Source organism: Pseudonaja textilis, chromosome Z, assembly GCF_049901715.1.
Source record: "Pseudonaja textilis isolate UNSWEBS1 chromosome Z, rPseTex1.2, whole genome shotgun sequence".
In the NCBI taxonomy this organism is placed as follows: domain Eukaryota; kingdom Metazoa; phylum Chordata; class Lepidosauria; order Squamata; family Elapidae; genus Pseudonaja; species Pseudonaja textilis.
Window position 1 is genome coordinate 31,861,192 of NC_142008.1, and position 12,269 is coordinate 31,873,460.

The following is a 12,269-nucleotide window of genomic DNA, read 5'->3' on the forward strand; positions in this document are numbered from 1 at the left end:
AAATTTTTCATGGCCCACTGGTTGGCGACCGCTGTTTTAGAGTGACAGAGATCAAAAAGAGTTTTAGTTAAAAAAAAAGTATCACCTATAAAACATGCAGACAGGAGGAGGATCACAGTCTTTTTCTTCATATAAGGTCTCTGGGCAGTCACGACCCCCATTTGCAGGGAGCTGCAAGATGACTCGATGTCGAGATTGTTTTGTCACTATAAGAACTGACCCTATGAACAAACATACAAACATTCATTTTGCTTCTCTTGTTATTGGACCACTGGGCTGAAATTTGAGAAATTAGAAAGGCATTGTATAACACAACTCTAATAGTTGATTAATCCGTTAGAATACATTTTAAATATATTTGGAGAACCATAGCTAAAGCAAACATATTTTAACTATTAGGTTAAAACAAACTATAAATAAATGATGTACTGGCACAGGAAAAAACAAATAATTTATTATGCTGTCATAATTTAAATCTGAATATTTTATAAAGTTCTCACATTTATTTTCAAAGTGATTTTCTATATTTAGCTGTAATGCCCATGATAATTTACTTTGGAAGCTTGCATCTTATGTTTAATATATCATTCTCTTGATTTAGGCATCTAAGATCATCAGTATTTCATGCATATCTCTCATTTACAGTCAAATACTGTATTTATCTCTTGCACACCCTTCCCAAACTATGCTGCACCTCTGTGCATCCTTCCCAATCCACCCCCCCAATATTGTTGATTGTCATTAATCTTGTGGTCTCTATCAACTGTGGGCACTTACTGATATATATTTATATTGCCTGACTCATTAAAAGCATTTTATTGCTGATCAAGAATTAGAAAGATCCACGTTTATCTCACCATTCAATTGTGAAGCTTTCTGAATGAGACTATCACAATCTTTCATACCTACCTGGCAGAATGGAATACTAAAGGTAATATAGGTGAGGAGGAACAGAGTCCTTTGCACTTCCTTGTAATCTTGAAGGAAAGATGAGATATGAATGCAATTCATAAATAAATCATCTTGTTTAATAGAGATGCCAATCCTGACATCCCATATAGTTGCTCATTGCTGTAATGTTTACATGGAGGTGCAAATGCAATGAATCTTGATGTTAAAAGGAAATGACTTCAATATTACAATTAAAGAAATAACAAAGTATTATCCACCCTTTGCATTATTCTATACTTAACACATTGGAGCCACATATCTAGTTTCTCTTCTTCACTATCATATTAAATATTTCAGGCACTTATTTAAAGCCTAGAGTTTCAAAATGTTTTCAGTTATGGGTTTAATCAGTCTAATCCTTTATTAGTTGGTAAATACTTTAATTAGCAACCAGAGTAGCTGTAAAAGTAACCCTGTATTGATCTCACATTTTACACAACATGGAGCATAGGCTGTGAACTAAACAGGGTATCTTTTCAATACCACAAGGACAGGACTTCAGCAAAGAGGAGGTGAAAGCAAACACCATATGCCACAAGGAGATTAACTCACATGAATGAGAAATTAGTATTATTGACTGTAGCAATAGCAGTGCATATGTATTAAGATAAATGCCTCCTGCTAGAGACAAAGGGGTAATGCAGAAATATGTGGGCAAGATTCAGGCCATCAAAATTACTTTGGATGTATAATTAGGATGTAGAAGAAATTCAAAAGAAATGTAGCATGCAGAATTGTAATTGCAACCAGTTACATTAAACATCTGGTAAGATGTGCTCAATTAAGATTCCTAAACTTAATCTGCATGGTGTTTATTTTTTCTGAATAATATCTATAACTTCTATCTTCTATGAAAATATAGAATAAAAATGGAGGGAAAATCTATCTTTATTCTATTATTGTTTTATTGTATTATTGTTTATTATTGTTTATATGTTAGAAAAGGCATAAACTCTCTGCAGTGGTGAATATGAAAGTGAAATTTATTGGATACCAATATGTTGATACCTTAGTGCTCGTCATTAATTAATGAGTACCAAAAATGATGACTATTAAATAAATTTTTCCCATAAGGAATAATATAGTGAATCACAAGGCAGTCGACACATTGCTTATGCATTGAGTAGCAAACAGCTGACAGTGAGAACAATCAACCAATGGAACAGCTTGCCCTCGGAAGTTGTGGGAGTGCCATCACTTGAGACTTTCAATAAGAGATTGGACTGCCATTTGTCAGAAATGGTGTAGGGTTTTCTGCTTGGGTGAGGGGTTGGACTAGATGACCTACAAGGTCCCTTTCAACTCTGATTACCTGTTTTAACCTTTAAATCTGTTAAATGATGAGTACTGTGACAAAATATTCATGTCAAAATGTGTTGAGTGTTAGATTTGATGAGTTTCAAAGCAGCTGAGTACTAAGATATCATTGTATATCAGGTCATTTTTTTAATTTCAATTATGCTTCACCATAAAGTGAACAAATGAAATCAATACCAGACATGAGAATAGAGTCAACTCAAAAACATTTCTGCCTAAAACCATATTAATATTTGCTAAACTTAAAGATCCATCCCAATAAGAAGGTTAGGCTTTAATTGATACATTAAAAAAGATCAGAAGAAATAATGAAGGGTATTTACTAAAAGATAATGCTCTTAGAGAGGAGAAATAAGTAGAAAATCACTAAGAATTACAGAAATCTTTCAGAAAGTGGTATTGGTGGTCAAGATTGTGAAGAAGTTGGAATATATTAGCTTCAACTTATAGTTTTCAGTATTTTTTATTGTTTGCTCAAGGATTTTTTTATTTGTTAATTTCATTTGATTGGATTCAATTTGCACATAGATATGTACAGGTTTAATCAAGATAGGCTACACATCAATCTATCAAATAATATTATTGAAAACAGAAACCCTGTAATTATTTCAACTGTTGCACAGAATAAGGGAGACAGACATTGGTTATCTTTGTACAAACGCCTGATTTAGAAAGATTTTTCTGGAACAGAAAGTTATTGTACATATTCTTTTCCTCTGGCCATTTTTAAAAGGCTGAAAAAGGTTCTTTATACAGATATGTACATTTCTTTCCCAACAGAAAAAAAACCCTATTACTCTCTAATCAAGCAATAAGAACCAGAATGCTAAAATAACCCAAAATATTGTAATAGACACTCTTAAATAATTGACCAATAAAGTAGAATTTCAATGCCTTTTGGAAATATTGCAGCATATTTAATTACTGTTCATTTGATTCTAGTGATTTTATTAGCAGCCATTGAAAAATCAGTTATTGTTAAAACTAAAGGTTATGTTTGCTTAAATCACATTGAAATCTCACAACATAAACTTTGAAGACTTGTGTTGAGGTTAACAGCCTGGAGAAGGGATTCAAATTATTTATCTATAAAACTCAAGCACAGTACCTTCTTGACATAAAGAAGGACACAGTGTCCAATCACTATATGGAGTCACGATACAGTCTTTCCTGCAGGGCAATAAACAAGGTCTAACAGTTTCAGGACGAAGGTTTTCAGGACACCTATAAAAAACAATGAAAACATTAAATGTACAGTGAAAACCATATGACACTTGTCAAAGTGGTAATAGAAAAAGAAACATGAAAAGGAAAGAATTTTTTTAAAAAAGAAAATGTCATTACCTTTCAGAATCATAGATCACTTTGTTCATTTATTCCACATTGAAGTTTCTGTACCTAGTGTTTGTTTTTTGCATCCCAATAATTCTGAGGAAACCTCTATTAAACCATAAGAACTGAACAATATCATAAAAATCTTCTCTATACTCAAGAGAATTTCAACAGTTTTTGTGGTTATGGAATGGAATACAATGTTTTCAGTGTAATTCAGTAGTAACTATATCAGAATTTTTTCATAGGCTGATCTGAGTCATAAATTTTATTAACAGGACTTTGAATGGAAACTATATCTGAAGTCTGGAAAGATATTTTGTTTTGTGCAAGAAATAGGAAGAGGAATTTACTCCAGGGAAATGCACACTAGTCTGATTAAATCAGAAGGCAATAAACTGCCAGATCATAATTCAACATGGATTATAAAACAACTGAAAACAAAATTATTACCTTATGGTAGGTTCATCATATTATTCCCTATTATTCAACTGTTGAACAGTTACTCAACTGTTCATCTAAAGGTGACTATTGCATATTCCATCTTCTGATTGTAATATTTGTTTTCTTGCCTTTAAATCAAGCTATTGAGGTTATAATTATTTGCAGATATCTCTCTTTCTCTCTCAGACCTCCAACCCTATTCAAGGTCAAATTAAACTGAAGTAATAGAAACTGAAGTCTGTTACTCTAAAAATAAAGCCAATAATATTGATTGTATCTTTTCCCACCAATTCTTTTTATTAAGAGAACTAACAACATGGTTCTCATTTGCACTTTTATGTACATCTTCTGCTCTTTAAAACGTTATTATGTGACATGAGGATGATGGTTCAAGAGATTAATTAATATATTTCTGTTCTTCCTTCATAAGACTTCATCTATTATATATTGCTACTATCTTATTGGAAACCTAGTGATCAATATATCATTTGGAAACCACATTTCTAATAGATGCAGTTGTTTTGTAAACCAGAATAAAATACTGTAGTTTCAATCCAATGCATTTGTATGAACAAATTTAGACTTGTTTTTAATATTATTCTGTTCTGTTCTGATTCCATTCTATCATGAAATTATGTCCTAATATATCTATAAATATAAGTACTTTAGAAGACATTTAGGTACTAGCATTATATTTACTTTTTGGGTGGTACTTGTCCCATATTGAGTCTCACACAGATGACTTTCCTCGTTTGCATTCCAACAGCACAGGTGGCTTCTCCATTCCAACCAGCAGAAGAGTTGAATGCAGACACAGAAGTATCTTCTATGCATTGCCCCCATTGTCCTGTCTGCCAGTGATAAACTGTACAAGGATGTTCATTGCAATTGCGTGTTTCCTGTAGCATGCTACTATTTGGGCACTGAAGACCATCTAGAAGAAATCATATTGGAGTATATAATAGGAGAAATAAAAAAAAATGTAACTATAATGGGAAATGAATAGATAATATATCTAGTATTCCTATATTCCCACCTCAAATACATCATTTTAATCAAGGTAGATTAAAAAAAATAGACAAGCATTAAGCTGTTTGTTATGGTAAGCCAGGGCTGTCAAACTCGTGGCCCGTTGGCTGGATGCATCATGGGCTGGCAAAACCCACGTCCAATTTAAGAAAGAGAAAAAAAAGTCATGATATGTCACATGATGACTCCATGACGACGCAAGTTTGACACCCATGTACTAAGCTTTTGACTGAATGGGCTCTTCAGTTGCAGCCTGAATGCTTCTCTCTGAAAACAAAATGAAATACATCCATACATCTAGAAAACACACGGAAAGGGATTTTGTCCAGTCTTTTCTCTGATTATATGCTTCCTATGTCAGATGCTTTTGTTTAAAATCATAAGCTAAAATTATTCATTCATCTACAACTTTCAATGGTATACTTTTGCCATAAGATATTGAATAGGGGGTAGAATTATCTCAACTTGTATTATCTCCTCTTCTCCATATTTCACAACTGAACAGTTCCCGAATTAATTATCTATGCCATTCTTCTTTTATTATATCTGACTTGGGAAACTGTAGTCAACAAGACTAGGCAAGTTCAGTATTTGAACCTAGCTTCAAATTAAGAGGACAGCAGCCAATATTTTTAATTCTTGTAACTAAACATCCCTAGTTAGAACATGATGAGTAATTATAAGCAGAAAAGAGACCCAAGGTTTATGAGTCTTTTGATATATCTGAACTATGTCATTATAGATGCCCCATATTACACTGCATTTTAGATACAATAGGTAATAATCTCATTTAAATTGATATTAGAGATTGTGGATTTTTAACCTAAAAATCCATTAGATCATATTACTTTGGACTATGCTAAAACTGAATTAGTATTAAGAGACTATTTTCATTGCCATGGCTATCAGAATATCTTCAAATGAATATCACTAACAAACAAACATTAATGAAAAATTACAGCCTCTCTCTCCATTGACCATATCATTTAATAAGATTTATTTTTTGTAGGGTTAGTTTCATTTTAATTTTCCTGTTTGGTGACCTTGTATTGCTTACCATTGCAATATTGGAAATTCAATGAAAAAGGAAAAAATCATCACTTGGAATAGAGGCACTGGACAGTAATAATCTGGTTTAGAATATTTGCCCTTCTAGACTATTCTGTATATTTTGATTGACATGTCTATTGGGTCATGGACTAATATATAACCTCTTCTTATTGATATTTAGACTATGATCCTAATTTCATATTTTTCCCCCAAATACAGTGTAAGAACTCCAGAGAGAGGGGAAGAGGATAAAGATTTGTCAAGTTTGCCTAATAAAGCAAACAATACTGGTAAATAGCCATTGCTTCTTTATACTCCTTAATACCTGATTGGAAAAATTTCTCCTATGTAAGTATGCATGTAATGTAATTTAAAAAAAAATTCTAATAAGAGGTGGTATTCAGCAGATTCTGACTAGTTCTGGGAAACTGATAGAGGAAATTTTGAATAGTTCAGAGAACCGGCAAATACCACTTCTGACTGGCCCCACCCCCACCTATTCTCTGTCTCCCAAGTCCCAGCTAATCAGGTGGATTTTCTTTGGTTGCCTGCATAAGAGAACACAGCTGGAAAGTAGGTTAGTGGGATGAGGAGGGAATGAGATTTTGCAGTAACTTTCCCCCAAGAGTGGTGAGGGAATGGGGATTTTACAGTATCCTTCCCCTGGCACATCCACCAAGCCATGCCCATAGAACCGATAGTAAAAAAATTTGAATCACACCACTGATTCTAATATTTAGCTGACAACAATTAAGGACAGGTGAATTTGGCCAGATACTACCACCAAACATGGCTGATCAGACTCAACTATAAACAAATCTGAGCCCTGAACCTATGCAGTGATGAAGTTACAAAAATAAAATCCTACATGTTAGATCGGGTAGATTGGGTTCATTGAGACGCGAGACTCAAAGTGAACTTCAGCTCTTTATTGAAGTATACAGTTTTGTCCAGGACCTGCGAGCCGCGCGATTATTCTTATAGAGCCGGCTGGCGGCTTGGCAGCCAATGAGAGGGCTTTGAATCTCCCGCGATCAGCTCGGCCAATCGCGGGAGATTCTCAGCGCACCAATCATGGTGGTTAAGTTAGCCAATCAGATTGCAGTCCGTGGGGACCAATCAGAATTCAGGTTTTTGAGAATGTTAATATAGAACACCCCTCCCTCTTGGTTTCGCCCAACGGAGCGTGGTGACGTAGTCGCGCAGGTAGGCGGGGCTTCGTACCTCCCTAGTTGACTTGTGCGGCTCAGTAGGTGTTTGATCGTTGACCGGTTCGGATGGGCTCCTCGTCACTCCCAACCTCTTCCATGGAACCGCCTGGAAGGGTGAGCTGGGCCTATTGCTGCAACTCCCACCCGGTCTACCTGGGTCAGTCGAGCTGTCAGCTTCGCTGTTCCCGCCCGGTCTTTCTGGGCTGGTTGAACTGGCTTGGCTGCTCCTTCCAGGCGAAGTCCCCTTTGCAATGGTTCGAGATCTACTGGTGAGTATGGTTGGTTTATTGTTTGGGGTTGGCTTGTTTTGGTTGGGGGGTGTTCTGCTTGTGTTTGGGAGTGTTCTGTCTGCATTTCAGGCCTTTTTTCATCCCCTTGCTTGGTTGTTATGGCTTCCCTCCCCTCTCTGGTTTCTTTAGTAGTTGTTTGTGGGATATCTGTGCTGTCAGCGGCTAGTCTTGACCGTAGCTGGTCGATGTGCCGCTTCCAGCTTCTTCCGTCGGTGGTTTGCAGTCTGTAAGATCGGGGGCCGGTTATCTGGGTTATTTGTGCCGGTACCCAGAGTGGGTCTCCCGTGAAGTTTTTCGCATAGACTGTGTCTCCGATGTTAAATGTTCGATGTCTACTGGATGAGTCTGGGTTTTTTTCTGGGTTATATGTGGGGTGCAGTCGGTCTAGTGGGGACCTTAATTTTCTGCCCATCAGTAGCTCTGCTGGGCTTTTATTCGTGGTTGTACTGGGTGTAATGTGCTGTATGAGTAGCATTTTGTTTATTTTTTCCTGTATTTCGCCGGTTTCTATTTTTTGGATGGTTTTTTTCGTGTATTGAACCATTCTCTCCGCCCACCCATTCGCCGCCAGGTGAGCTGGCTAAGTTAACGCGTGCCTGATTCCCCGTTCGGCCAGGTATTTTTCAAATGCTAGTGCTGTAAACTGCGGGCCATTGTCCGACACTAGCGCATCTGGTAAGCTGTGTGTCACGAAAAGTTTACTCAGTTTATTTATGACGGCTTCCGTTGCTGTTGTTTTCATGGTGCTTACTTCCAGCCAGTTGGAGTAAGCATCCACGGTGATGAGAAAAGTATGTCCCTTGGAGGGCCTGGCGAAGTCTATATGGATTCGCAACCAGGGGCCTCTGGGGGTTTCCCAATCCAGGATTGGTGCGGCAGGGGGGTTGGACCTTGTCTCCTGCCATCTTTTGCACCTGGCTACCCACGTCTCGATTTGTTTGTCCATCCCTGGCCACCAAGCGTAACTCCTGGCCAGGGCTTTCATCTTAACGATGCCGGGGTGCCCCTCGTGCAACATTGCTAGTACCCTTTTTTGTAAAGTTTCTAGTATAACCGCCCGGTCTCCCCAGAATATGCACCCCTTTTGTGTGAACAGTTTGGTTTGCCAGTTTCTGAAGGTTTTGAATTGTTTGTTTCCATCGCTTTCCAGCCATCCTCTCTCTACCCAGCTCAAGACCCGTGCCAGCCGTTTGTCTTTATTAGTCTCTTGGGCAATGTCTGGCGTGGTCAAGAGTGGGCTGAGTAGAGTCTCTATTTGCAGGGTTGTTGCGGGTGCTGGGTCGTCTTCTAGGTCTGGTAGTGGGGATCAGCTTAGTGCATCTGCGTGCGAAATGTCCTTGCCAGGCCGGTGTGTCAGCTCGTAGCTGTGGGCGGCAAGGAACTCGGACCACCTTGTCATCCTGGGTGACAGGATGTTCGGGGTGGCCTTGTTCCCTGCCAGTATCCCAAGTAGAGGTTTGTGATCTGTAATAATTGAAAAGGTCCTACCGTACTCGTGGAACCTTTTCACTCCGGAGATGATTGTGAGGGCTTCCTTGTCCAGCTGGCTGTAATTCCTCTCCGGCTTGGACAGCGTTCTTGAGAAGAAGGCAATGGGTGCCTCTTTCCCGTCCGGTAACGTGTGGCTGAGGACTGCTCCGATGCCAAAGGGTGATGCGTCACATGTTACTGTCAGCGGCAGGGTCTCGCTATACTGGATCAGGACTGCGTCTGATGTCAGTAGGTTTTTGGTCTGTTGGAATGCGTTTTCCTCCCGCTTCCCCCAAGTCCAGGTGGCTGTTTTATCCAACAGCCTATGCAAAGGTTCCACCGCAGTCGCCTTTTGGGGTAGGAAAACATTGTAAAAGTTAACGAGTCCCCCAAATGCCTGCAGCTCTGACTTATTCGTTGGCGTGGGGGCTTCCTTGATGGCTCTGAGTTTTTTCCCAGTGGGGTGGATTCCATGTCGGTCTGGGAGATACCCCAGGAATTTGACCCTCTCGGTGCAGAGTTGGCATTTCCCTTTTTTAACTTTAAGGCTGGCATCTTTGAACTTTTGCAGCACTGCCCTTAAACGGGTTTCCAATTGCTTTTTTTTTTTTTTTAAGAACAAGTTTTATTGATTTTTGAAGACAAACAAAACATAACACATAAAAGTATAAAACCTCCTTTCTAAGAATTACTTATAAATTTTAACAGGGAAAATAAAGCATTATTTTTTAAAACATAGTTCCACATTATCACATTTCCATTTACACATATATATCTTTTCCAAATTTCTCATTATTTCTCCCTTCACTTTTGTTCAATTATATTTCTTTCTATCAAAGTTTTAGTAATTCTCAATCAGTCATAAGCACACAAAATACATAACCTAAAGCAAAACATTAAAAAAAAAAACCTCCTTAGTTGTCATTTATACATGTCTTTTCCCAATTTCTCTCCCTTTGGTTTCATTCCTCCAAGGTTTTATTAGTTTACAATCAAACATAACTAATCAACACACAAAACATAAAACATAGAACTTCTTTTGAAAAGTGGCTTAGCCCCGGTTACATCTTTTTTGACAGACCTAAATCAAATTCATGCTCACCTTATATACCCTTCATATCTTATTAACCATTTTATATTTTCTATATAACTTCTCCCATCTTTTCACTCTCTTAATTATGTTTTATTTATTTCATCTTATTTCAAAATCATTATGCTTATATCTTTTGTCCGTTCTTTACCAATCAACTATTTATCTCTTCTCTTTAACAAAAAATTTCCTCTGTAATCACTTTTAGAATATGACGCCTTCCCCTAAAGTAAAACTTAAAATAATACATAATTTCCATCCTGATTCTGCTTAGTACATTCTACATATTAAATCTTAAAATAAAAGAATAGTAAACTTATAGTATAGTTAAATGTATAATTTCCATTCTAATTCTAATTCTGATAAGTACATTGTTTTAAAATAAGAAAATAAAATACTAAGGTTATAATAACATTAAGACAATAACAAATTAAACTATAACCAAGCATTAATCATTTTACACATTCTCCTTAATATTTTATTAAATATTAACATCTATCATTATTAAACATTAATATTTTATTAAATATTCCAATAAACTATTTCAAATGCAAATACTACAATACTTTCTTATGCACTCTTGCAGAATCTTCTTTAATTATGCACTATCCATTATCCTTCATCTCTAAAAAAAAATTTCTTTTTGAAATCTTGTTCTAGCCCATGGCTTTTGTTTTTCTTTTTCCTTCCCTTTCTTCTCCAATCTGGTTTTTTTTGGGGGCCCTCTCCTAGCCTCCCCCTTTTTAACTTCCCCTCTCTGTTGTAATTCTCTTTTCAATTGCTTTCTAACATTGTACCTTCTTTTCACCCTATTTTTCTTTTTCTTGGTTGTTTTATTAAATCTTAAATTCTCATTTTTCCTTCCTCTCTTCCCATTTTCTTTTTTAATCGAACTTTTTAGTCCGTTAAAGATGGCTTCTTCCTTTTCTTCTTCTTCTCCTTCTCCTTCCTCAGGTATTTGCTGGTACGTAGGAACCGCCATTTCTAAAAAATGGAAGGCAGCTCCCAAGGAATCCTTGCCATTTTGCTATCTTTCTTTTAATTTTTCATATTCCATTTTTAGTTCATCAACAAATGGTACCATTATAGGTTTTTAAAAACAACCCAGATGCTTTCAATCTTAAAGTAATTTCCAAATGTCAAAGTCATCAAACAATCCAAACAAACAAAAATTATTTCCTCTTCTTCTCTTTACAGTTTTTCCTCCAGGGGCAAAATCCAAAATGTATTTTAAAAGCCATATTACAATTAATTGATGGTCTTGTAATCTTCAAGGCGTCTCCTCCAACAAAGTTTTAAAAAAAAATTTTTAGTCCTCTCCTTCCCACTTGTAACAAAGAGCTTATTTTTACCTTTAAAAAGCAGTTTTTTCTGTGCTCCTTTGCTTTCTCCGTAAGGAAGGGGAGTGAACTTTCCTTCAGCACTTTTGCCGATGTAACAAATTCTTTTGGAAACAAATGTATCAATCCAAAGTCAGGTTTCCAGTGTGTTTTAAAAGTAACTTAATGTCCCGGTTCAGCCAAGAAAACGTCTCCTTCTGACTCTTCCTCCTGCGCAATCTTATCCGGTTGAAGATTTCTTTGTGGCTGCCATTACTGACAGCCGCTCCACCGCCTCAGGAAAAAGGAGTCTAGCTGGCTGGGGAAAGGGGGTGCGATATCCCCAGACCCCTGCCCGGATCTCGTCTGTTTTCTGCTGCCCCTTCAGGGCAGCAACAACCCCCAAATCCAGTTGGATCGGGGGTACCTCGGCAGCGAGCGCAGCAGGGACCCACAGAGAAGCGGATTCCTGCCGCCGCCAAAGCCTTGCAACCGGAAGTTCCTGGTTTCCAATTGCTTTTTGTTGGCGGCTGCCACCAGCACATCATCAAAATAGGGCACCACTCCTTTTATCCCCTGGAGAAGTCTTTCCATGAGGCTTTGGAAGACTCCTGGCGCGACGGTGACTCCAAATTGGAGTCGGTTGCATCGGAATGCTCCCCGGTGTGTAACAATCATTTGTGCCTCGGCTGTTTCAGCATTGACTGGCAGTTGCTGGTAGGCTTGTGCCAGGTCGAGCTTCGCGAAGACCCGGCCTCCCCCCAGT

At 37.6% G+C, this 12,269-nt stretch overlaps 1 protein-coding gene across 7 annotated transcripts in view; it reads right to left on the minus strand.

Annotated features, from left to right (window-relative positions):
• THSD7A (thrombospondin type 1 domain containing 7A) overlaps positions 1–12,269 on the minus strand; it is a 323,850-nt gene that overhangs the window by 76,551 nt on the left and 235,030 nt on the right. For all 7 annotated transcript variants that reach the window (XR_015740118.1, XR_015740117.1, XR_015740116.1 and 4 more), the window contains exons 11-13: positions 4,744–4,978; positions 3,377–3,492; positions 86–221 (exon numbers count right to left, since the gene is read on the minus strand). Coding sequence is in view for 4 of the 7 variants with exons in the window: in XM_026706331.2 (XP_026562116.1) it covers positions 86–221; positions 3,377–3,492; positions 4,744–4,978 (487 nt within the window). In the remaining 3 variants the exon portion in view is untranslated. The remainder of the gene's footprint in view (positions 1–85; positions 222–3,376; positions 3,493–4,743; positions 4,979–12,269) is intronic.